This window comes from Quercus suber, unplaced genomic scaffold (genome assembly GCF_002906115.3).
Source record: "Quercus suber isolate HL8 unplaced genomic scaffold, Cork oak 2.0 scaffold_494, whole genome shotgun sequence".
In the NCBI taxonomy this organism is placed as follows: domain Eukaryota; kingdom Viridiplantae; phylum Streptophyta; class Magnoliopsida; order Fagales; family Fagaceae; genus Quercus; species Quercus suber.
The window spans coordinates 562,336-590,119 of record NW_027069943.1 but is presented as its reverse complement, the minus strand read 5'-3'; the positions used below and the strand labels follow the sequence as shown (position 1 = coordinate 590,119).

The window sequence follows — 27,784 nt, the reverse complement described above, 5'->3', positions numbered from 1 at the left end:
TCCTAAGACCATGGAGAGGAAAAAGAGTGCAAGAACTCTACCTCTTGATTGTTGAGAAAAGAGATGAATCAAAGGCTTTTTTATGTATTTGGGAGAGAATTTAGAGAGGAAAAGAGAGAGAATCTACCTAGAAAAGTGCTCCAAAATGCCCAAACTCAATTTTATTATTATTATTTTGAAATCTAGGGGTTTGGGGGTTTGAATAGGCCTTTGGCTTGCTTCCCAAGGCTCGGCAACCACTTTTTGTGCACCGGGTCGAGTATGCTAACAACAGCAATTTCATCTTTTTCCACCTAACTTCGACCACATATTTGAAGGCCTTCTCTACTGTAATTAAGCTGATCTTGGCATCCTTAGAAAGATCTGGATGTCTAGTTTCCAAAATTGAAATTCCAATGGTCGAATCAAAGGTTATGGCCTCAAGAAGTGTGCTAATGCACTCCACACGGTTTTTGAGATATATCAGCCATTTTTATCTCCGATTTCGACCCATGAATAGTCATTGGAAAGGAAATTCAATAATCTTTGTATTGATGTTGACCCCAACTTGTTCTAACAATTAGATCAAAATTAGGGTTTTTGGTGCCCTCAGAAGTCAACCTTGGGTCAAACTTGACAAAAATCTCCGAGTGGCTTAGGTTTGATGTAGAAACATGAAAAATGTTATCTTGGGATGATTTTGACCAACTTTGACTTTTAGTCAGCCCTGGGTTGACCAGTGGCATTTTGGTCATTTTGACTTGAAATGGCACTTTGAGTGCTCTGATGCCCGAACGGGTTGTGCCATGTCAACCTAGATATTTCCATGGTCCGATGGAGAAAAGTTAATGTTTTTGGAATTTTCGAGGTCCGGCAAGCAAATCGAGGGCGGACAAAATACGATATCTACACTGGTGATCCATGGTTACTACCACTAGGTTTTGAGATCGGTTCATGCATAATTGTTGTTTCACGGCAAGCACAATGACAGTTAAAAGAAAGCTATAAACAAACAACATGGCATCTCATACAACATTTTATACAATATCATACAAACATAAACATTATTATACGAGCAAAGAATATCATAAACACAAGGTTACTTAATTGATCATTTATGTCTAACATGAAGCTTAGCCCTTGATGTTCCTAGTGGAGTCGCCACTATGAGAGACCAAGACATTTGGTGCTCTATATCAAAAGAGAAAGTTATCGGCACCTCTCTTTTGGGATTATGTGGAGTCACCACTTATTTTATAAGAAAAATAAGAAAACTATACAAAAAGTATAAAATATCTGAATAATACAAATTCTCATTAATTTGATCATTAAGTATCCATATGCAATATGTTAATGAAATGCAACAAATACCATGTCAAATTCTAGATCTAGGTTAAAATACTATTTAAGAATCCTAGATCTGCAATCTTGTTTTGTATGAAAAAGGTTTGATGAGATTGCTTGATTAAAAGTTTAGATCTGAGTTTCCATGGTGAGAAAGAATGAGTTTTTTTAATAAAAATTCAGATCTAGTTTTATTTTTATAAATATTAGAGAAAACAGATTTTTTATGGAAATGTAATTTATTTTTTTTAATGAAAAATACAGATCTGGTTTTGTACATATAAGATTTTTATGAAAAAAAAAAAATTTAAATCTTGCTTTTGTTTTGAAAAATACAAATAAGATTTTTATGAAAAATATAGATATGGTTTAGAAGTAGAAAAGAATGAAATTTTTGTGATAGATTTTCTTGCGGATCTAAAATCATAAGAGAAATTTAACCCTAGATCTATGCATGTTAATAAATTAACACAGTAAAATCCAAATTGATCATGTGGAATTTTCTTAAAAGGAAAAGCATGCAATAAGCATACCAAGAACACAATTAAATAAAATTAAACAATGAAAGGAATAAACACTTGTTCATGAAAGATACAATGGAAGCAAAAGCATGCTTATAAACAACAAGATAAAAACATACTTGCATGAATATATTCTACAAGAGGGGATTATTTTAGAAATCAAAGAGAATGAATCTCTTTGAGATCTAAAATAGGGTCACTTAACAAAAAAGAAATTCCTAAAGCAGAGCTTCCAAAATTTCTTTAACATAAGGGGAGAGAGGGGTGTTGAATTCTGGGTTTTCTCCTTTATTTATAAAGGTGTATCTACTTTAAAAAATAAGGTAGAGTTGCTTATAAAATCAACAGACACAAATTGGGTCAAGTTTTATCCCTAAAAAATCAAATCTGATGGGTCTAGACCTAAACTAAACGTATTTGGACCCAATTTAAAATCTATGCCAATCTACACTATGAAAGTACCAATCGAGACTTCCCAACTGCCGATTGGCACTTGTGGCACTATTGAAGTGCCAATTGGCACTCCTGAGTGCTTCGTTCAATTTCGTCTTCTTGCACGTTTTGGACTCTTTTTTGGGCGTTATTCTGAACCGAGAATCGTACTTAGACGTATTTTGGACTTATATTCCCAATAAAATTCATATTAACTTAATAATTAAAACTTAAAAATAATTATCTTAGATATAATTATCCTAAAAATTAATTATTAATCAAATGTCAACATTATCATATTATTCATTTTATTCCCCTATAGCCAAACTTATTTTAAATCAAAATTAACAACCAATCACATAAATTTATTTAATTAATTTTAATTATTCACCAAAAAAAATTAATTTCAATTAATCACATGTGATCAATTCCACCCAAATGAATGCATGCAAATTGTGAAAACTTGATCTCGTGCTATCTTTCAATCTGACGGTTCCATTTGGGAACCGAGAATATTATCACGATCGCTAGAATCTCACTATCATTTTTATGTTATATGATGAATAATTTAATGCATGAAATGCAATCATGATTTTTGGTTACTTAGAATGATTATTTTGGTCATCTCCTAAGGTTAAATTATTGGTGCAAAATTGAGTGTCTACAAAACGACCATTTGTACCTCGGGAAACCAATTCTTATTAATCAAAGTGTCTTTTGCTGTTATCTTTGCCTTCAATTTACAATATGGTCTTCCCATTGTGGAATCAAATCCCTTTTTAGTTAGAAATTAGTTATGTTAATCAAGGACTCAAACACTTTTTTCATTGCTTTGGGTTTTGGCCATGACATGAATGATCTTAATGAGCATACAAAGAAGTCACATGAACAATCAAAGCATGTGAAGAAATTTAAAACCTACTAACCTGCATGAAGAAATTAGAGAGAAGAGATCTATCAAAGGTCTAAAGAATGCTTACTAATAAGTAAAGAAGAAAATCTTGAGGGAATGATCTTTAGAAGTTTCTGGTCTAGTGAAGATTAGAAGTTCTAAAGAACTTCAAGAGGTTATTTTTACGTTAGGGGAAGAGGGTGCTGAATTTTGGGTATTTTCCTCTATTTATAGAGTTGGTAATTTCTTCACCAAAAAAAAAAAAAAAAGTCACATCAACTAAAAAATTAGGAAAAAAAAAAGTATGGGGAAAAATGCTTAAAAAAAAAAAAAGATATTTAGATAAGAATTAAGCTGGATTTTTAGATCTAAACACATTTCAATATTTAGACCATATCTCTCTAATCAAAATTTGGATTGAGATGAAATTTGGGCATCTAAAGGAAAATTCAATTCCCTATAACTATACCAAAAATAACCTAGTCCTAATTTCGATGTTTACTATGTCGAAAGTGCCTTGAAACATGAATTTGAAAACTCTGATTAGCATGTTTTTGAAGTGTTTTCCAAGTCTTAAACTACATTTGGACAAATTTTAGAGTTATTTTCATGATAAAATTCATCCCAAAATGATAGTTAAACTTTTTAAAATAATTAATTTTTAGATAATTATCCCAAAAATCTAATTATCAGTGCAAATTTAATATTTATTAGCTTATTACTTTTAAACCAATGCAACAAATCACACTTTAATAAAAATATTTCCCCAATCACAAAAATCAATTAATTAATTTTAATCATCAACCAATCAAAATTAATTTCAATTCATCACAGTAATAGATTTCACCCAAATGAATGCATGTAGACTATCAAAATTTGATCTTGCAATATCATTCGATCTAACCGCTCGATTTGAAAACCGGATGTATCGTTTTGATCGTTAAAACTTCAAGATCATTTTCATCAAGTGTGATGAATGAGTTATAATGACTAAAATACCACAATGATTTTTGGGAACATAAAATTGTCATTTTATCATCTTCCAAGGTTAAATTATGGATGTGAAATGAAGTGTCTACACCTACCTGGACCTTAGGTTGCGTGGGGTTGCAAGAAGCCCACAAAACAGGACAAAATATTTATATTAAAAACCTTGTGTATAAATGCAATTTTTTGGTCCAAAACACCAGGTTTTGCAAAAAAATAACAAGATAATCTTGAAAGCTAAACTAGGCATGGTAAAACACAAATTTCAAGATTTTGTCCATACATCAAATGCGCAAGTTTTGCAATAACTCTTGGGTGTAGTGTGTGAGTGCAAAGATGTATGGTAAGATTAAGCACTCATTCATTCAAGTCATACAACGAAGATCAATGAAGTAGACAATCTCCAACAATGATGCAAAGTGAAGAATATGTAACTCTCACATAGACACTTGATGAGCTTAGAACAAAAAGGAGAGATACATATAAGAGTAGAATCTTTTGCATAGAAGTTAAAGCACATACATGATATAAGTGCATACAAGATAGATGTCTTTGACATACATTTTCCTTTCGGCACATATTGTAAGGTTGAATTTAATCAACCATCTTGTTGGCTTTATTCCGTGCCAAATTTGCTTGTATTTTAGCAATTAGCAACCCTGTATTTAGATGGGAATCATGTAAGGGTAATGAGTGAGAGAGTGTGAAGAATTGCTTAAGATTGTGCAAGGATGAAGAGACTTGCGGCTGGACTCGCGGGTGACTCGCGACTGGCAAGCTGCCAAAGTTGACACACATGTGGAGCAGGCAAAGGAGCTAAAGAGTCATGCCAATTGTTGCACTATAGGACAAAATTCCTAGGTTAGCTAGGCCGTTAGCTCGCGGCTTGAACTCGCGACTCAGCATAGTTGCGAGGCCAAGTCGCCAGACCACTCTGTTTGGGAAAAACTGACTCTTCACATTCCATTCTCACCTTAGTATAAATACCCCTTAAACCTACGAAATGTAGAGAGCTTCCAGAGAGAATTTTGAGAGAGAAACCCTAGAGAAAAACAAGATTGCCTCATCCACAATCTTCACCTAAAGGACTCTTCAAATTTATCTACTTTCTTCCTTTCCATTGATACATCCTTGAGAGGTTCTTGACCAAATGCTTTTCTAACTATACCTACATCTGTGAGAAGGTTCTTTTGATGCTAAGGGAAGCAGTTTGGAAGGGACCAATAGTTATTGGTTGATGCTAAGGTTTATAGCGGAATTTGGTAAGCTAGAGAAGAAAAAGGTTCGCCGCAACCTCGTTGGAGCAAGAAGTTTGGAGGGCTTAGGTACTTGGGTAGATTAGGCTTTGAGGGTCTATTGATGTTCATGTATCCCAACTATATTTTCTAGTGGATTATTAACCGCTTGGAGGGCAGTGGAGAGGTTTTACGCCGAGGGCTTTGGTTTCCTCTTTGATAACACATCGCTGTGTTGTCCTTGTGTTTGCATCTCTCTTTCCTTTATCTTTACCATTTAATTACAGCTGTGATTATGATTATTTATGGTTTAGATTGTTTATCAATTCTGTTATAAGTTTGTTATCATTTTCCACACATATATTGTTTGATATAAAACTTGAATTGGTTATTTGTTGTTTGGGGGTCTAAACGTTAATAGTATTTTTCAATGCTATTTGAACTTTCAATTGGTATCAGAACAGGTGGACTTGTTGTGGTTTAAATACTGTAGTGCGATCCTTGACCCCACATTGAGATGGATAGGTCTCAATCTCTAAATGTGCCACCATTTTTTTATGGTAATAATTATGCATTTTGAAAAGTCCAAATGAGGGCATTTTTGTGTTCTATTGATGATGCTGTGTGAGATGCAGTTGAAATGGGTTAGACTAAACCGGAGGCTGCCAAATCCACTTGGGATAAGGCAGCACTTGCGGCGGCAAATGCTAATAGTAAAGCCTTAAATGCTATTTTCTGTGGCGTCTCTCCAAAAGAATTTCATAGGATTTCACATATCACTATTGCTAAGGAAGCATGGGAGATTCTAGAGACTACTTATGAAGGAACAAAGAAAGTGAAAGACACCAAACTACAGATGTTGACCACTCGCTTTGAGGAGCTCAAGATGAGTGAGTATGAGTGCTTTGAATTTTTTTATAGCAAGTTGAACGAGGTGGTCATCGGCAAATTTAACTTGGGAGAAAAGATGGAGGATTCTAAAATTGTAAGGAAGATCCTTCGGTCACTGCCGAAAATCTTTCGTGCCAAAGTAACAGCTATTGAAGAGAGCAAAGATCTTGACAACATTAGAGTTCAAGAGCTGGTTGGATCTTTGCAGACATATGAATTGTCACTGCCTACGCAGAAGAAGAGCAAATCTCTTGCTCTTAATACAATTGATGAGAGGGTAGTATCTCATGATTCTTCGGAAGAAGATGCTGTAGATAAAGATGTGGCGTACCTTGTGAAAAACTTCCGGAAGTTCTTAAAACTTAAGAACAGTGGGAGATCTGGTGACGAAGGGAAATTTCAGAATTCCGAGAAGGAGAAAAGGGGATTCCGAAGGAAAGATAGTAAAGAATCCTAATCTTCACAGGGAATCATGTGCTTTAAATGTAACGGACATGGACATTTCAAGAAAGAATATCCAAATTACTTGAAATCAAAGGGGAAGGTCCATGCCACTACTCTAAGTGACTCAGATTCATCAATTTTTGATTCTGAGGAAAGTTATGACGGAAAAGGAAACTACTCCGTATTTATGACCATTGCACATGTGGAATCCTCAGATGATTTGAGTACACTTGTGAAGGAGCTTGGTGAACACTCTGATTTGGAGTCTATTGGAATAGTTGAGAAATCTGAAGATGAGGAAGTTGGAGAAGCAGTGGGACTGCAAGAGACCTATAATTCACTCCTTGAGAAAACCAGTGAATATGCTAAGGTGGCTAACGTAGTCATTAAAAAGATGAAGAGGGTCGAGGAAGACTACAGAATTCTTCTAGTGTAATACAAGGAGACTAAATGTGAAGTGGAGAAAATGAATGGAGAGCTGTTAGAAGCTTACTCAAAAATTCAATTCCTTGAGTATGAAGTGCTTCAAGCAAATGCTAAGGTAGACCGTGTCTCCTCTAAGAAACTCAATGAAATGCTTGTTCATCAAAAATCAGTCTCAGACAAGTCCGGAGTGGAATATACCGGAGGGAGTAGCTCATCAGCCAATGTCACCAAAGAAGTGAGGTTTGTGAAGGCCAAAGAGCCAATTGTAGAAGAGTCTATTCCTGATAAAGTTAAGACTGAAAAGAAGAAGAATGTGGCTGATCAATAGGTATTCAATACATTCCGTAATCCATTAGAAGCCAGACATAAAGCTAGAGGAAGATCACTTCCAAGATTACAATGGGGTCCTAAAACAAATAATATTTGTCACTATTGCGGATTGCAAGGACATACCAGACCCAACTATCATAAGTTGAGAGCGTTAAACAATGCAAGTGCTCCTCGATCACAAGGAAGAAGATATAACAAGAGGTCTTGGGGTGGTGAGCAACCAAAAAGTCAAAACTGTGATCCCGAAATGATGGATATGATGAAGATGATCGATGCCTTCACAAATTGCTTGGAAAGCTTCACAAAAAGGTTTGACAGTCCTAACTTTCATACCCAATCCGTCAAGGATATCTCCCCAAACGCACGTGACGTGTGGGTGACAAAAGTACTCATGCATAAGCATCATAACATGTCCATGCATCAATTATTCCTATGCTTTGTGATTATGTTTGGTTGTATGCTTTTTGCTTCTGAGTATTGAATTGTTGTTTGTTTATTTGTTTCATTTATAAAAAATATATATATTTTTTTTTACATTGTTTTTTATCAATCTTTTCTTACTTTTATGTCAAAAATCCAAAAATACATAAAAAGTAGAAAATCCAAAAAGTTTGATCGACTTTGTTGAGTGTTGTCTCAAAGCATGTTTTACCTTGTACCTTTGTACTAATGGATTTGTGCATTTACGAGCTTAACTTGTCTCATATGCACTCATATCATTATGGGAGAAATCTTGACTTCTATGTAACTGTTGTAAATAGATCTTCAATCTTGTCATGAATGATTAGTGAATGATTTTGTTGATCTTGAGACATGCATAGACCTGTGCCTATATATCTTCCCACTCTTTATTTTGTTGTTTTTACTTAAAAAGCTCATCAAATGTAAATCTCCAAATGAAAAGAGATATTGAACTGCAAAAACCTGTCGCATATACTAGTATTTGACTAGGAAAAAAGGAAAGCGACTAAAATAAAATGTATGATGCCCAAAAAGCCAAAGGCTATCTTATCAAATTGAAATATTGAAAATTTCAGGCATCGATCTCATAATGAGATGTATTGATTCAAAATGATTAAATGATATGATGTATATGGAGTCAAATGAAAAGCTTCAAAGAAATGTACTCAAGTTTACGTGGGAGGTCATATATACATATTTCTATAATTGAGATGGATCACATTATCTAGTGCTAGTTGTGTATGCCTTGATTGAATTGATCATTGAAGCTTCACTTTAGACTAAGAACTATCTCATTTTTGATACCCACACACAACACACAAATTTATGTTCAATGAATGTCATATTTATTTGTGTGATTGTACTTGTTTAAATGTGTTTTCACAAGCTCAATCTTTGTTGATCAAACACAAAAAGATTTTTAAGTGTTTTAGCTTATTTTTAGAAAGTATTTTGTTTTTACAAAAATGTCAAAAATTTCAAAAAAACAGTGTTGCCTTGTTTTGGAGACTCAGTCGCGGATTGGTCTAGTCGCATGCCCCAATCGCGAGCCCACTCCGAGATTTTTCACGGCTCACTAGCGAGTCAAGGTCTCAGTCGCGAAAAATACTTAGAAAATTTTTCAAAATTTGAGTTTTTATGATTTTTGCGACTTAGTATGGCAATTTGTTCACGGGTGAAAGGTCCAGTCGCGAGGGGTACACAGAGATTTTCGCAACTCCCCTAGCGACTGTCTCGCGGGTAGACCTTCCAATTGCGAAAAATACTTAGAATATTTTTCAGGAATCTTAATTTCAAAGTGTTTCGCGGCTTACCTAGCGACTGACTGGCGACTTGATCCAGTCGCAAAAAACGCGTGTTTTGCGTTTTAAGGACAGTTTTTCAAAAACTTTATAGTTTTTCTCTCGAATTTTTGTGACTATTCATTGTCTTTCCCATTTCTCTCTCTCTCAAACACTCCGAGTATCTCTTCAAAAAGCAACTATTTTTACATCATTTCTACTCCACTCTTCAAGAAAAATGTATGGGTTTTCTCTTTCTCACTTCATAGTTTAAGATTTGAGCTTTTTTTTTCTTGTTTTATGTGTTGCCATTGCGTTTTGAGATATACTGTGTTCTTACATGGTTTTGGTTTATCTTTTGTTCTTGGTGTAGTGTTGGTGTTTTTTGTGTGTTAGATGCTCCTCTGTGTTGAGTTTCTTATATATGCTGTTCTATTCATATCATTTCAGGGTAAATGGTCACAATGACAGTTATCTATGACAATGCAATGTTTTGTGGTCACTTTCTACTATGTTGTTTCTGAACAATCATCATTTTTGGTCACCATTTTCTTAATACTGTCTTGGTCTATGGTCTGTGTTTAAGTCATATCAATCTTTAATCTTTTTTGCTTAATCATTTTTTCAACTAACTAGACTCTAATCATATCGGGTTCCATGTTTTGGGTTTTTGCTCTTGGTTCACTACTGTGTGTCTTATTTTTTGCAGATGTCACGCCGTTTCGCTAAAGGAAAGGACATTATAATTGATGTTCCATCCCCTGTTGCTAAGCGGAATTGTCGCTCAACTCAGTCGCCTCGAGATTCAGATATTGAGAAATTCAAGACTCCAATTGATTCACAGACCTATTCAGATGTTTTTATGAAAGCTCCTCCCATTGTGGAACGAATAGTCAAATTTGATACTCTAGGGACAATATTTATCCCTAAGATCTTTGAATCAAGAGATTGGGCTAATTTGTTCAGGAATTTCAAAGATCCAGTTGAGGAATTGGTTAAGGAATTCTACTCCAATGCCAGATACATCTAAGTAAAGTTGACATGTTAGGTAAGAGTAAATGAATTCTCCATCAATCCAGACTACATTGCAAAGGTTCTTCACATCACAAGACCAGCAAGTGTGGACACCACTCCATATGATGACAGAGTACTCAAGGCTCAAGACATTCTTATGAAGTTGTCAGCAAGGGAACCTCTATAGGCACTGGACAGTTTTTACCTGAACTGACGACTTTGAAGTTGATCATATTCTCCAACCTATACCCATTGTCTAACACTGTCTTCATCAATCTTGGAAGAGCACAATTTCTCTGTGATCTCATTATCGGTGTACCAATTAATATCTGTACCCATATATTTCAGACCATTGGGAAAGCAACTGCTTGATCAGCAACCCGAACTTGCCTTCCTTTCTGCAATCTCATCATGAAGATTTTGGTTCATGAAGGCGTTAGTTCACCGTCAGATGGAAAGATTATACCACGTTCTAGACCAATATCTATGATAACCCTTCATGCAAGCAAAAGTCATTCATCTAGAACACCTAAGAGTGAGCCATCCACCTATGAAACTCCAACTGTTCATGCTCCAGTTACACCTTCCCAATCAACTAGCACTTCATTTGTTCCCCCTGGATTTCAAACAGTCAAGCAAAGCCACTTGATTGCAAATGTGTTTCATCGGATATCAGATTTAGAATGGCTTCTTCACTCCTTTCACAATCAAACTCAAATGCGTCTCACAACTATTGAGACGTAACTGGATGCTATTCAACAGAAGCTAGATGAAAGCCTTTAGCTATTCGTGCCAAAAAGGGGGAGAGCAGCACAAGAATGAGAAGGAGTGTGCATATTAAAAGGGGGAGTTGTGTGCTCACACACACACACACACACACACACACATATATATACACTTGTCTTGTTTATAGATAATCTGTATACTAGTTTTTATAAACTCCAATATGGTTTTAACACTTTTGGAAAATTGGTGTTTCACTTTTATATAATGATGTTTATTCAGTATTTATTTACTGTTGTTTGTACCCATGTTGCTTTTGTAAGCTTTTAGGGTTTGTCTCCTTGCTTTTGTAGGCTTTTATGGTTTGTACCATGCTTATACAGCCTTTATGCTCTGTTGCCTAGTACTTCTAGCTAAATGTTATGCATTTTCTTAAAGTACTCTCACTCTTGTGCCTAGTAGGATTTTATTCCTAGATGCATATACTTCCTGTACTGTGCATTGGTTGAGTGTTGGTCATTCAAGTGATTTGCTTTGTGCTTATCAGCTTGAATGTCCAGATGTTCATTCCAAGTGTGAATGAGCATTGTGGTCACTATCTTACAGTGCTTGCTCCATATGCATTACAAGTTTTCTGCATACAATAAACTTATTGTGTTATTGTGTTTCAGGAGATTTTTTGGTCTTATGGTTCAAAAGCTTCACAGATTCTAGAGTTAGGTGTGAATGACTTTTCCAACTATTCCCAACTCACGCGTTAAGTCTAAAATTTGTTGTAGGGTTTTGTCACGGAATAGCCAAAGGGAGAGATTGTAAGGTTGAATTTAATCAACCATCTTGTTGGCTTTATTACGTGCCAAATTTGCTTGTATTTTAGCAATTAGTAACCCTGTATTTAGGTGGGAATCATGTAAGGGTAGTGAGTGAGAGAGTGTGAAGAATTGCTCAAGATTGTGCAAGGATGCAGAGACTTGCGGCTGGACTCGCGGGTGACTCGCGACTGGCAAGCCGCCAAAATTGGCACACGTGTGGAGCATGCAAGGAAGCTGAAGAGTCAAGCCAACTGTTGCACTACAGGACAAAAGTCCCAGGCTAGCTAGGCCGTTAGCTCGCGGCTTGAACTCGCGACTCAGTACAGTCGCAAGGCCAAGTCGCCAAACCATCCTGTTTGGGAAAAACTGACTCTTCGCATTCCATTCTCACCCTAGTATAAATACCCCTTAAACCCATAACATGTAGAGAGCTTTCAGAGAGAATTTTAAGAAAGAAACCCTAGAGAAAAACAAGATTGTCTCATCCACAATCTTCACCTAAGGGACTCTTCAAATTCCTCTACTCTCTTCTTCTCTATTGATACATCCTTGAAAGGTTCTTGACCAAATTCTTTTCTCACCATACCCACGTCTGTGAGAAGGTTCTTTTAGTGCTAAGGGAAGCAGTTTGGAAGGGACTAATAGTTATTGGTTGATACTATGGTTTATAGCAGAATCTGATAAACTAGAGAAGAAAAAGGTTCAGCGCAACCTCGTTGGAGCAAGAAGCTTAGAGGGCTTAGGTACTTGGGTAGATTGAGCTTGGAGGGTCTATTACTATTCATGTATCCCAACTACATTTTCTAGTGGATTATTGACCGCTTGGAGGGCGGCAGAGAGGTTTTACGCCGAGGATTTCGGTTTCCTCTTCGATAACACATCGCTGTGTTGTCCTTGTGTTTGCATCTCTCTTCCCTTTATCTTTACCGTTTAATTACTGCTGTGATTGTGATTATTTATGGTTTAAATTGTTTACCAATTCTGTTATAAGTTTGTTATCATTTTTCCACACATACATTGTTTGATATAAAGCTTGAATTGGTTATTTGTTATTTAGGGGGTCTAAAAGTTCATAGTGTTTTCAACACTATTTGAACTTTCACATATACTTTTAGACTCTTACATATTTTTGCTCTTTTGAGCATAGCTTAAAAACTTTTATTTGAGAAACACAATGTATGGTTTATTTCATTCATTTGACATCGACTTTTCAAAGAACATCCTAACAAATGTTTGTGAAAGAGACATATAAAACACTTTACTCAACAATTAGAGATGAGGTCTACACACCATTCACACTAAGTGCATAAGAAACAAGATTAAGCATAGCTTGTGCACAATGTCATAAGAGTAAAGGTATGAAACTAGTCCATTGCAGACCTGGTCCCCTCCAAGGCATTATCTGTCAAGATTAATGTTGATGCAACTATTGGTCCAAATTATTCCTCCTTAGCCTTGGTGGCTAGAGACTAAAGAGGGGATTTGGTTTTCGCTTGCTCTCAAAAAGCGAAAACCACCTTCCTTCTCTAGGTAGAGGTCGAAGCTGTTAGATGGACACTCTCGCTAGCTGCTAAGTTGGAGGCTAAGAATGTTATTATTGAGACAGATTCTAAGATCTGTCATGATGCTATTCATGAGCTTTTTTGCCCCTGCCTTGAAGAATTGCTTCAATCTTAGCTGACATACAGTCTCTTCTTGTAACTTATTCTAATGTATCTATCTCTTGGCTTCCTAAGATAGCTAATATGGCAGTTTACTCCCTATGTAAGAGACCTCTAGCTTGTAATTTTTTTTGGTTCCTTTGATTGGGGTAGTTGTCCTCCTTGTTTTGTTTCTGTTGTTAAGGAGGAAGCTAGCCTTTGATTGTATTTTGTTTCTCTATTCAATAAAGTCCTTTTCATTAAAAAAAAATAAAAAAAAGTTATGAAACTAATCCTAACCATCGTGTATAAAACTATACCTCTTTTAAAGTAATGATTTCACTTTTGGATAAAGAACCACACAAACACATGGAAACCATCGATTTGTCAACAAGAACAAACCATACACTTTAAAAAGACACAAAACCAACCAAAAAATAAATAAATAAAAAAAGCTCACAAACAAGAGTATGTACAAAAATGCATGACAGTTGCCAAGGATGTTGACCAAGGGTACTTTACCCAACTCTCACAACCTTATTAAAATAAGGTTGCGTAAGTTGGGGTTGAAATCTTTTTAGTTAACATCCTGCTAAGAACACTTTTTCTCATAATTATGTTTGCTAGGACTTTTATTATTCTTTGTTGTCATGTGCATTAGTTTTCGTTTGAGATAATCATTATTCTATCATATATATTTTGGAGTGTTCTTTGTTTTGTGCACAGACTAGTTCCCAGGCATATCCTGTAGAGAGAGCCAAAACCTAAATTATCAATTGATGAATTTGGAGGATTTCACATAATGTGATTAATTAATTGAATATTTTAGATTAGTTGTTGGTTGTAGTTGTGGAGTTTGTAATTCTATTGTCTATAATCCAACTTGTTTAGTATACAGTCTATTTTTGTGTCTATAGATTTGTTCTTATAAGTTGGATTTTTAAATGTTGTCTATGTGCCAAAAGTATAGCAAGAAATAATAAAATTATTAGGCATAATTATATACATTTCAACCTTTTCAAGGTGACAAAAAAGAGAACAACATCAATGTGCTATTACATAACTTCAATAAATGATTATGTATCTTGATGGGCGGCTCCTTAAGTTTATGTATTCTCTCCTTACATATTTGAAGTGGCTAAATGGTTTATGGAGTGGATGGAATTATAGATAAAGGCAGCTACAAAACAATGGATTAAATGATCGAGTTAGCATGGCGATGCCAGTTGCCCCATTAAGATTAGAACTTGGTTGAAACAATAAAGAGGTGGCTTTTCTAGCATGACAATTTTATTAATTAATTACAAGCATCCTCCTTTATGGCCAAGTTGACTTGCAAGAGAAAGTCACGAGGAACAAAGAACCCATAAAAATTAGACTTCAAAGCCCATTTTGCTACTTCATGGCCGCTCTCTTGGAAAACAGCCTAACAAACAAGCTTGTAAGCTCCTTACCTTTTCAATTGTATCCTTTATTAATGCCATGTTCTCTTCGGTGACTTGGTCTTGTAGGCTGTGGCACATCAGCAGGCAGGTACATCAAAATTTTGACAAGGGCAACATGGATGCTATCAATTCAAAATCCATATACACCTTCGAGACAAACTGATTCTTCTAAACTAGGGAGTACACAATGTGAATGGCCCTGAACTGTTTTAGGAAAGCCAAAAATACCAACTAAGCGTGCGTTTGTGTGCTGCATTTTGCGTTTTAAGCATGCGACCTGCACTGTTCACGCGTTAGGCAAATTATTTGCTCTACGGTGTGTTTTTAGTTTTTAGTTTTAACTTTTTATTTGCTACAGTATTTTTAGTTTTTAATTTTCAGTCAAATAAGCTGTATCTAAACAGACCCTAAATATATAGTAAAGTTCCCTTTCTCTAAGCCAATCCAAACCAATTAATTGAACCTGGATTATGCCTCAATAGAATTTTTCAATTGATTCACATGATTCTTCATCAAATGACCATGTAGTATCTATTCATTCAATCTCATATTTTGAGGCATAGGATCCAAGTATTTTTTTCACACATCTATATTTCTTCCATCATCAACTATAAAACATGCTTCCCATCTCAATGTCAGAAAAATAATTTATTTATTTATTTATTTATTTATTTTTGTATAAAATCATTTTTAATTCTTTATTTTTATTGAGTTTTTCTGTGTCCTTTCGCTCCCACTCCCTAGTCACCTCCACCGTCCCATTAATTGTTTATTTAAAAAACAAAATGAAGTGAAATAATATTGTAATTTCCTCTCCAATTTTTTCTAATTACAAGTGGGTCATAATGTAATTCTACAGAACACCCGTGCTAATTTTTGCCCAACTGTTTCCACTTGGCTTTCCAGATGCAGCCATAACATATGGCCTGCTGAAAGGTAATTCTACCTTATAGTAAATAAAAGATAAAGAAAGAAAAGGGAGCCCCAAGAGAAAATATCTAAAACACATTGCAAGAGCAGCTTGTCAAATTTTGTAGGCCATTGATCACAAATATGGACTTGGGAGAATAGTTGTGGGCAAGGTTGTCAAAATCGAGATCCTATGTAGAATCGTGAATTATAAAATTTTACCTATTTTCAGATTTTAAGCAAAAAACGGATTGATAATGACTTTAAATTATGAATTTATCCATAAAAAGCAAAAATCTATGTCATATAATGTTAGATTTTTTTTTAGAGGAGGCAGAGGGACAGCTTGGGCCTGTTGAATGTTTCTAAATATTTAGGTTTTTTTGGTTTAAACTTAAAACTTAAGTACTATAGGTTTTTTTGAGATTTTATGTTGACATAGGGGTAAATTTGGAACTTCAATTCGTTATTGGACTGCTAAAAACCAGTTGGGCTCATGGGTTTAGTTCTTAGCCCCAACCAATCCCCAAATAAATAAATAAATAAAAGGCCCCAAACCAAAAAACACGCATTTTGGTAAGATCGGTAAAATCTCATACAATCCTACCATTTTCACTATCCTACTTTGATTCTAAACTTTTTGATGATATAAGATCATAAAATCATGCGATTATAAGATCCAGATCGCGATTTTGACAACCATGATTGTGAGGAAAATAATGAGCTAGTGATAGTTGAACTTGTACAATGATTGAGCAATGTTCCCAGCGTTGTCATTTGATAGTCCAGCCTAAACTTGGGCTTAAGCTTAACTTGTTTGCTAAACAAACAAACATAAATAAGCTTTTTTTTACAATTCAAGCCCAAGTTACTCAAAAACTTGTTTTTATTTATAGTCTTACCCGAATGGTACCTTCTCCCGCCCTAACATTTCAATCCCATGTTGAAGGTTTAAACCCTCCTAAAAATTTAAAACAAAACAAGACAAAAAACTCAAGCACCAACAAGTTCCCATGGATAGTCATGCTGGCTATTACTAGAATCTCTAGATGACTCATATCGCATTAGTTAGGGTAGGTCTCACCGCACCTGTTATCAGTCAAAACAAAGATGATTTCTTTTAGAGTCAGATGGACAAAAAAGCTATTACAACATTTCGATCCAAATATGGTGTTCTTTGCTTTCACTTCAAAAACAGTTCTCGTGCTGATAATTAATTGTACAAACACACCATGCAACATCAAATTGTAGGAAACAAACTTCAGACATGCATAAAGAAGTGGTCACTAGAAATTTATTTCCTCATATTAAAACTTTGACCACACAGGCTATAGTTACCAATGCAATTTGAGTTCAAGTTGATAAGCATCTGTTTATATTATGATGAATGTTGAAGATGCTTCACAGTCTCATAAACAGCTGAAAAATCAAGGTCCCCCAACCCCATGCTTCTGGCCTTCTTGAAAGCCTACAGAAGATATAAACATCAAGTTTTTAGTTCTAATAATCAATTAGGTTCCAGTTATAGCTAAAACCTGGATCACCATATCAAACATCTGAAGTACTTAAATATGTCATACTTTTTACATAATCGCAAAATGGCAGAGCTTTTCTGTTCATAATACAAGAATCATCAATATTGATATAAACAGGAGAGATCTTAACAAGTTCTGCATTCCACAACTGATACATCAAGTATTGTGACTTCCACAAAATTATCAGGCCAACTCCAATATTTAAATCATTTTTTCTCTAACTAAAATAAGCAAAGAGAATAAGACCATGTAACCTAGAAAAGAAATGAGTTGGTTTGGGAGGAAACGCCATCCCAAACCAAAACCTGTTTTAGATGTTGATTCCAAAACTCTATCCTAAATTCATGTCAAATTTAAGAGATGAATCAAAACTCACCCTATTGATACTAAGAAACCTGAAACCCAAGCATCTTAACCGAATAAATAAACCTAATTGTCACTCATCAATATATCAGAAAAAGGACTCGGAGAGAAAGGTCAGACACCTCAAAGTAAGGACTTCTTACTCCTATGATCAAACCCCTCACACCCTGCCTACATACCTGAAAACCTGAGAATCAACTTATCCAACCTGATAAAACAAACCTCATTCACTAATCATCAACAAACACACATCCATACACACACACATATCAAATGAAGGTTGTCTTAGTTATGATCTGTTAACAACCAAAATCAATTTCACAACATAAATATAGATACCGACCAATTCTTAAATAAATGGAAGCAATATGAAACGGTAAGGAAAAAGGGAGAGAAATCTAAGATCAAGAGACATATCAATTAGTAGCAAGAACCATGGTCATCAATAGTATAAGGGGATGAGAATCCTAATAAATATTAATTTCTTCTTCTTTTTTGGATAAATCCTGATAGTATATTACTTTTCATCTGGCTGAATGTAGGAATTTTAACAAGCAAAGCCACTCTTATGCTTCAATCTCTTTGCTTGATATCAATCCTTGGAGATACCATAGCATTGGTTTTTTGTATTGTCCTTTAAATGTGTCCAATCTATCATTATCCACATTTTATTTTTCATTGGTAAGTTTCACTTGTTGAGCCTTGAACCCATTCTTATGCAAGGAGGACAAGCAAAGCCACGCTTAGGCTTCAATCTCTTTGCTTGATATCAATCCTTGGAGAGACCATAGCATTGGTTTTTTGTATTGTCCTTTAAATGTGTCCAATCTATCATTATCCACATTTTATTTTTCATTAGTAAGTTTCACTTGGTGAGCCTTGAACCCATTCTTATGCAAGGAGGAAGTGTCCTTTGAGCTTGAGCTCATTCGCAATCTATCATTAACGACAATAGGTAGTAAATATTTTTTTTATGAATAATAAGATTGTATTAAGAAAAATTTGCCCCAGTACACTAGAGATATAGAGATATATAAAGAGAACAAAACAGTCCAGGAAAACTCAAAAAAAAAAAAAAAATTATCAATGAAAGTAAGCAAATTATAAAATTGAATTAGTGGAGAACACAGCAATCCACTCATACGAAGAACGCAGAAGGAACAATTCCAACTCTATTGAAGGCCTCTCAAATGAACTACAATTATGCTCCCTCCAAATAAATCCACATCAGGGAAAAGGGCGCTGCACACCAAACAGTGCCACACCTCGTCTAACAAAACTCCCCTTCCAGAAAGCTAAGACCTCAAGGATGTGAGAAGGCATAACCCACTGAACCCTGAATAAACAGAAAACCAGGGACCACAATTACCTAGCAGCACACCTTATTAGTAGCTTCTGTGTAATAGGGTAAATGTGGTAAAGATGGAAATGGAACTAATTCACGAGAACCAGGGACATCATCTACCAAGAACATACAAAACACATCACCTCCGTCTATTCGCTTCTAATTCTCCCATCCCTTCTACATTATATTCCCTAAATGTTTTCATCTTTTTATCTCTTGATTTCTAACTGCCTACTATTACGAACAATTCAAAAGAAATAAACTCCATAATTTTTATTTTGGTGTTTGAAGGAAATTTAGTTTTTAGAAGATAAAAATTTTAATATTTCTTAATTAAATTTCTTGATGGCGTAGAAAGGTCCCTCCTAGGTTGGTGTTATTTTCATAGTTTGCTGCTTTGGGTGAGATTTGATAATCTTTGAAAGCGGAGAATTATTGTGATAGACTGGTGCCGTATGTGAAAACGGAGTGGGAATTGGTGGATCATCTTCTTCATTGCCCTATAGCATATGAGCTATGGACAATGGCGTTTGCTTGTTTGGAATCCATTGGGTTATGCCACAAAGGGTCATTTAGTTGTTAGCTTCATGGCAGGGCAACTTCAGCCAGCATCACAAAATGGCTATTTCAAGATTTGTGCCGCATTGCATAATGTGGTGTATTTTGCGAGAATGGAATGCTATAAAAATTTTGACTATACTTGAGATTCTGTCTTTTTCTTTCTTTCCTCTTTGCTTGAGTGGAGTTAGCTTTACAAACATATTCATGTTCTTCTCTTCCAAATTTGATTGACCATTGTAATTTGGGATCTAGATTGTATTGCACCCATAGTACATTCCCTGTGCACTTGGGTCTGTTTTGATTTCAATAAAAAAATTATTACTTATAAAATATAATATATATATATATCTTAATTATATGCCAGAACTAACACTAATCTCTGCATATCCAATAGAACTGCAACCAGAAGAATCATGTATCCTGAAGTGCTCTGAGTCACACCAAACAAACCCAGATCTCTATATTTTGATTATCATTGTTTTGCATAGCGTCATTTTGTTCATTCAGATCAAAACCCAATCCACCACCATTTTCAATATTTCCTCAGACCACCACTTTAGATCCTGCCACTAACCTGCAGCAGACTTACCAGACTAGAGTTCCTTTTTATGGATAACTTAGACTAAAGTTTGGAACTACACAATGTATTACCCAGCTCGGACATTTTTTATTTATTTTTGGGTGCAAAACTCAGAGAGTTATAAAGAAGAAAATCTATACAAATGCAGAAGGTAAAGAATCATAAAAGAAAATTGTGAGTTAGAAGAAACAATTAGAATATTAATTCTGAACCAAAATTAATTGCCAGGATTTTCATTCACAGTGTAATTAAATTGGTTGTGAGTGTTCATAAAGTATTTATACTCTATTACAAACTTTATTTCATCTTGTAATTAAAACTGGGTGAATGAACGTATGATGCACGTGCTAAGTAAAATTCACATGTAAAATAAAGAAATATTTTCACAAATGTCATTTAAAATGAACAATAAAATAGTGAAGCTATATGAGGGAAGCATATCATGTAGGACCTAGTTTTTTGTCAAAACTAAAAATTATGGTAGATAATTAAACCTCTTTTTAATTTTTTTTTTCAAACTTTTAGTAATAGGATTTTAACTGAAATAGTAATTTAAACTTCTTGGAACTTTGGAAATAGGGTTTCACCTAAAGTAGAATTAGCTACACAATTTTAAATTTTACACTTCTGTTAGTCGGGATTAAAAGTTTTATGTAAAATAATGGACAAAAAAAACTGTCCACATCGCATAAAGTGGAAAAAACAAAAATTTAAATAAAAATGGAGAGGACATCCACTCTGCACAAATAAATGATGTATGACACAACTTAGAGCATCATACCAACTGATATCTTACATTAACAAAACTGCTTCTGCATATGTTTGCATAAAGGAAAGAAAGACAATAGAAGAGTATAACCTCATTGGCTGCAGCTGCAACTGGCATTGATACTGCAATTGCATCACCTTGTGCAAGAGCCAACCTCATATCCTTTTGCTGATGTTTCAACGGAAAAGCAGGGGAGTAATTGTTCTGGATCATAGTGGGTCCTTTCAACTTGAACATTGGGTTAGCAATTGCACCCAGATCCTGCCAGAAAATAACTTGTGAAGAATCAACTCCAATACCATATGTCAACAAAAAAATTTCGTGTCATACCAATACATCAAGAAGAGTCTTAGAGTCCAGTCCACTTCTGTCGGCCAGTACAAGTCCCTCTGAAAATGCATTCATCATACTGAAAAGGAGAAAACATCATAAAAAGTAGTCAACTACCATATAAAGGCCCACACATACCACAAGAAACTCAAGGAGAAGCAAGCTCAAATGCAAAGTGGAATCTTCACATTAGGTTTAACTTCCACGTAGGGCCTAATTGAGATCCCCCTAGAAGCTACCCTAGTTAGTGTTGCGTCTTACTTTTTAGGTTTCTTGGCATCAAGGAGTAGCTGGTTTAGTACCTTCAATCCTCTCATGATTAATATTCTATTATTTAACAATTCTTATAATTAGTAAATTTTCAAGAGACTAGCTTGGTTCCATGTTGTACTCAACATTTCTAATAATTCATATTTTATAAATAACAAGTCTAATAATTCATAATAAGCAGTCTTTCAAAATTTTCCTTGAGACTATTAATAAGAATAAACTAATTATGATAATACAAAATACATTTATTTCCCAATCCACTCTTGATTGATAAATTACCAAATTATTTATAAGAATAAAAAAATACATTTATTTCTAAAATATTATATTAATTGATGGATATAATTACATTTATTTTGAAACCCACACTGACAAGCAAAGAAATCATTCACCAGATGCTATTAAATAAAGACTTGCTTGCATTAGGAGAAGATATACTATAGAGAACAAAGAGATGTTGATAATTTACACATAAAAGTGACTACAAAAATTATATTAGTTGCAATCCATACTCTAATATTTAAGTTAGAAATACAGAATGATCACTTGATTGTTTACCTGTGCACGTTAAAAGGGAAGTTGAGGCATGAACAAGAGTTCAACATCTCTATCGTAGAAGGATACTAAAAGTTGTTTTCAGAACTAGTATTATATAATTTGTGTTATTTTCTTTATTTGAAAGTTTAACAAGACTTGGGAATATCCATGTAGCCTTTGTCCCAGAAGTCTGGTATATATGAGACCCTTTCTTTTTATATGAAAGGCTTACGTAAATTTAATTAATAAATAATTATAATAATAAATATTTTCTATCCACCATGGTTATTAGGGCCACCTATTGTTTATGCTTTCTTAAGTGTCATGGGTATATCTGTAATTTCAGAAATTGTTGGACAACGGACATGAGCTGTACTTGTGGCCCATTTCATATTTCAGTCAAGGTTTGTTATTGGGTAGTTACATTTTAGTAGATTTAAAACCTAGTCTGTTCCATACCTTCCAATTAGGACTCCCATTCTGTATGCGGACATAAATTTTGAGGCAAAATCATAATGTGGTGACATCTATTTAGATTTACATCACAAAAACCTTTCTTCCACAATCCAAAAGCTTTCGCCTTTTTTTCTTTCCTTTGATTAGTATTTGAGCCTCACTTTTATCAGCCTAAACACTTGAACCCCAACTATTATTCTCAGGTACCTTTATAGCCCACCATAGCAGCCACCCAGAATTTGGGTTTTCTTGCTTGTTTCAACTCCAACCAGTACCTGTTTCTTTGTACTTCAGAAATCTTGGATTTCCTCTAATTTTCCTAACCTTTTCATTCTTGAAACTTTAACTATAGCATCCCAAAAGCCCTACAGTTCTTGCGGCCAGAAAATCCTGCAACACAATTTCTGTTTCCTACAACCCTTCCTATGTAGCACGGATACGGACATGATACATAGTACAGTGACATGAAATTTCTTGAAAAACCAGGATACGATACGTCAAGGATACGTCAATTAATTAATTAACATTTATTTTTAGGTATATATATTTTATATTTGGAATAAGTTATGTTTATTTTGGATTTAAAAAGTATGTAAAGACAAAAAATATTGTTTAAAGTACACACAACAGAGTTCAAATAAACAACATTCAACATCAAAATAGAACAATTGAATTAAAAAAAGATTTTTTCTTCCTGAGTGCGTACTTGACACATTTGTGTCCATGTCAGATACATGTCTGACACCAGTACTAGCAATTTTGCGGTGTCTGTGCTTCCCAGAATCCTTCAAGAGTCATTGTTTCTGGTCCAACTTGAACCTCAAACCCTGAAATTCTGTTTCCCAGCAGCCTTAGACCATTAAAGCTTCAATCTCATTGTCTAGCCTTTCCCCCAATTAAACCTAACAGTACTAACTTTGTTTCTGTCCAATCTAGACTTCAACATTAAGGAGGAAGTGCTTAACTATAGCATGTCGACTCACAGTAGATGGATGGATTCCTCTCTAGTTTTTGTTTTTCTTTACAAGGGTTAAACTCTCCTTAGGACACAACATTTCAGAGTCCTTATACCATACAATAAGTCTAAATACATGTGTAAGTTTAAGCAACGCAAGAAGTTCTTGCTATAGTAAAAATAAGGTAACAGTGTCTACAATCTGATTCGTTTCAAGGGTACTCTTTTACATTTCAAAAAGTTTACTTCCCCCTTTCTTTTTCTTTAGGCCCTAACATCTGAAGTTAATTACGTATAGGATATTATAAGCTGGTATGCTTTGCAGCCAAGTCATGTTTAAAAAATTAAAATTTTTTTTCCAAAAACCAAATAAAAAATACATACAATAAATCTAAGTGAGCAAAACTACTTATCACCAAACAAATTGAACTGTGACTGGGTGTCATATTCTAATTCTTGAACATCTTTGTCTAACACCCTCCTGATTCACAACCTACACTCAGTATTTGGACTCAAAACCTACACTTAGTATTTGGACTATTGTCTGTGCATCCATTTTCCTTATTCTATTCTAGGTCAGATGAGCAAAAAAACAACCACTACCTGCCCATTATCATGTTGACAACAAGTTTCATCTTTGCTCCATTTCCAACCTGCCCTAGGAAGAAAGATTTCTTTCCCAAGACATCAAAAAATGGGATTGCTTCCTCATACAATGCCTGCATTTACAAACAGTGATATGATGAAATTAACAGTAAAATAGAAAAAATTCATGTGTACAGCAGTAAAGGAAACGTGGTCTCTCATCATTTTGACAATGAATAAAGAAAAGTATTTCAGCCTTTTTGTTGTTTATTGGTGGGATGTGATGCATCGCTCTCAATTGTAATGCCCAAAAAGCCTAGTGTAATGCTAGATTTAACTATTTTTCTTTCGCCTTAAGTGACCCTTTCCTCTCTTTATTCTCTATTTACTATCTGATTTCTGTGCTCCAGCCCTCTGTTTAGATTATATCAGCCACACACTAATTTACCAACTCCCCCAAAATGCAAGCTAAAACCTAACCTTTTGCATGTCTATATTAGATTGTATTAGATTTTACTAAATCAGCCCCAAAATTCTAATGTTCGAAACTGAGAAAATCCTGCACATCAAATTTGGTTAGGAAGTTCTTTGTCCTACATCACTGGCTTTGAGAGTGCAGTTCTTAATAGAAATTGGACCGGTTGCTACGAGCAGAGTATTGTAAAACCAGGGTAAAGGTGATAGTTCTGAATAAACCTAAATGGAGCAACACTAACCTAAAGTCATAATATGCTCATCCTGCCTTTTATACCCGCACATAAGAACATTCATGTGGAAAAATTGAAAATAAAAAAAAAATAAAAATAAAAATTCAATTGCAGTCACAGGACTAAGTAACTTTAAGCCAAATGTTTTTGTCAAAAAATGCATTATTTTTAGACATGAAAACCATTAAGGAAACTTATAAATTTCTTCCTAATGATTTTAATGGATCATAAATATTTGGAAGAAATATTCTGGTATAATTTCTTTGGCATTTCTTATAAATTATAATTGAATGTTTTCTTCATAAGCTTTCAAAGTAGTGTGTACAGGTAACATGAGGAAGCTAGTTTCATTATTTGAAACATTTAAGTTTCATTTCGATTTCAGTGGATTGTCTATCCTCTTGCATATACTTCTCCTAGAGTACAAAGTATTAGAAGATGACTCCAGTATGTAGACATTACACCTTTAAAAACAAGATAGATAGATAGATATTATTTTCCAGTTTACCAGATCGTTAGCAAGCACCATAGACTTGTATATGAATTTTTACCTTCTCCCCAGCAGCAAGGATTACCAACTGACCATCTTCGGCCGGCTTTTTGCTACCTGAAACAGGAGCTTCAAGGAAGTGACCACCTCTTGATGTAATTGCCTGTAAAATATTATTGGGCATTTAGGAATCTAAAAAAGATAATAAAGTAATTATTTATTTATGGATCAGATGTGAAAACACAATTTGTTAAGCTGAATAAAGCCATGGAAGAATGATAAAAAGGAAAATGGAGCTCTCACCTCACTGATCTTTGAAGAAGTATCAACGTCAACAGTAGACATGTCAATGTAACCTTTTCCACTGACAACTTGCTCAAGAACCCCATCTGTGTCAAAAACCACCTTCAAAAGAAAAGGAAAAAAAAGGCACCAGTGATATTATGTTAATGGCCTTAACTGTAGGCAGCAGAAAAGAAAGAAGCATAAAATAAAACCAACCGAAAGAGCAGCTGATGGATCAGATAACATTGCAATGGTGTACTTGCACTTCTTGACTACAGCTGCTGGGGTTGCTCCAACAGTAGCACCAATCTCCACCAGCTCATCACACTGCATAAAACAAAATTCATAAATTGCAATCTGAGTAATTAATAATTTAATAAAGAGAGTAGATTGAATGAAGAGTAGTAGTAGTAGTAGTAGTGGTAGTAGTTTTACCTTAGAGAGGGTTCTGTTCCAAACAGTGAGCTTAAAGCCTTTTCGCAAGAGATTGGTGGCCATGGCCTTCCCCATTATACCCAGACCCAAGAACCCTACTTCCATTGCCGTCTCTTCTTCTTCTTCTTCTTCTTCTTTTTTTCTTTTATTGTAAGTTTTAATGGTGTCCATATATATATATTCCCACTCTAGCAGAAAGTATATACTCCGTATAGTGTCTCTTTATATATATACTAGTTAAAGGCTGCGCATTGGACGGTTTTATGCTAAACTTTATAGAATATATATAATTATTATAACAAATAAGTTATTATTAAACATAAGGAATAAATTGCATTAGTACATCAAATATAAAATGATAGCACCTCAATACAAAATTATCTTCTAACATGCCAATTGTGCTATAATATCATTTGTAGTTACATATATCAAACTATTTGTATATGAATTTTATATCTAATGAATCTACAATATAAGTGATTTGCAGTATTGTTAACAATAATATTAATGATTAAAATCTTAAGACAAAGTAACATAAATTGGCCACTTTTTAAAGATAGAACTATTCGAGAATTAAAACCTTTGTTCTAATTTTTTCCATGCAATGCACAGTTTTATACATAAACTTAGAGTAAATGAAAAAAAAAAAATTGCAAAGTTCTACATCTATATTATAAACCTGACCTTAGCAGCACAAAAGAAATATGGCTATAGAATTGATACAGGGGGATCCTGTTGGTCGTCGGACTCCTCATCGTAATATGAAGGAACTCGTTTCCGTGGTTGCACTGACGCAGCTCTCTTTTTAACTTTTCAACCTCCAGTGCATGCTAAAAATCCCGATTCTTTTCTGTGCATGGAATGTGTAACTTCCCATCGCGTGACTGGGCTTTGCCCAGTATGCACGGTGTGTGCACTGCCCTCACGATCCTGTCTCTGCTCCAAATTAAGGAAAGGGTCCGCATGCTGGGATGCCCTCGACTCTGCTTGTTGTTGGCCTCGTTCAGTCATCCTCCATTGTTGTTTTCGCCCCTGCACAAAACTCTCCCCACAGACAGCTCCAATTGTAGGTCTGATTTGGCAGCCAGGCCCAAGAGGGATGGGTTACGAGCCCAATGAACCCAAGACAATGAATTTTAGAAAGTGGGCGAAAGAGCTGGGCTGAGTGCGAACCGAACAGAGGTTAATTATAATGTTTAAGGATTCAATGACACAAGATCATGCTCATCTTCTTTGACAAATGTCTGTCCGAAGAGGTATGTTATTGAATGTAAGGTGGTTACAATTCTTGGAACTAAGTAAAATTGTCTAATTCTTCCCCCCCACTTTCTCTCTCACCTATTATCAGAGACCTCTCTTGCTTATATAGCACCCTTCTCTATCATCTTCATCGTCCACTTGTTCTTCTATCACTTCCACTTAAGTGCTTGTCCCATCAGGTACTCTTTTTACCCCTCCGTGAGTGTAGTAGCTGAGGTTACACTTTCAGGGTCTTCTCCACATTAATGCGGCCAGAAAAGCAGTTGCATGCATTTAATCGTGATGACACTTTTCCTTAAGATATTTCTCGTTCAAATCATCCCAGATATGCCCAGAGTTTATCTTTGTCGTTGGGATGCCTGAGATCCATTCGACCTTCTATTCGTTGGCTGGGTCAAGACTATTTATGTCCGAGGAGTGTAAACTCTTCGGACAAAAGGTGATCTCTTCGGACGTTACTCTTCCTTTACTTCTGGGTTGGCTGCGTTCAGATGAATTCTGCCCCGACCCTATTACTCTTCGACGTAAGTACTCCTCAAGACAGGGCCCACAGCC

The 27,784-nt window shown here is 35.0% G+C and overlaps 1 protein-coding gene across 1 annotated transcript; it reads right to left on the bottom strand.

Annotated features, from left to right (window-relative positions):
- Positions 1-16,920: 16,920 nt before the first annotated feature.
- Positions 16,921-26,150, bottom strand: LOC111996469 (glyoxylate/succinic semialdehyde reductase 1). Its single transcript, XM_024028456.2, has 8 exons — positions 25,970-26,150; positions 25,751-25,861; positions 25,553-25,654; positions 25,311-25,412; positions 24,071-24,186; positions 21,250-21,328; positions 21,010-21,180; positions 16,921-17,234 (listed from the first exon to the last, which is right to left on the bottom strand). The coding sequence occupies exons 1-8, from the start codon at positions 26,138-26,140 to the stop codon at positions 17,145-17,147; spliced, it is 942 nt and encodes a 313-aa protein (XP_023884224.1). The 5' UTR covers positions 26,141-26,150; the 3' UTR covers positions 16,921-17,144.
- Positions 26,151-27,784: the final 1,634 nt, after the last annotated feature.

What these genes read in the sequence shown, in the direction of transcription:
- LOC111996469 (XM_024028456.2), bottom strand. Translation starts at nt 26,140, where the DNA reads ATGGACACCATTAAAACTTACAATAAAAGAAAAAAAGAAGAAGAAGAA. An exon ending in GTCAACATGATAATGGGCAG is followed by an intron (nt 21,329 to 24,070) that starts GTAGTGGTTGTT and finishes TCTCCTTTTCAG; the next exon opens with TATGATGAATGCATTTTCAG. An exon ending in AGACTCTTCTTGATGTATTG is followed by an intron (nt 21,181 to 21,249) that starts GTATGACACGAA and finishes ATTTTCTGGCAG; the next exon opens with GATCTGGGTGCAATTGCTAA.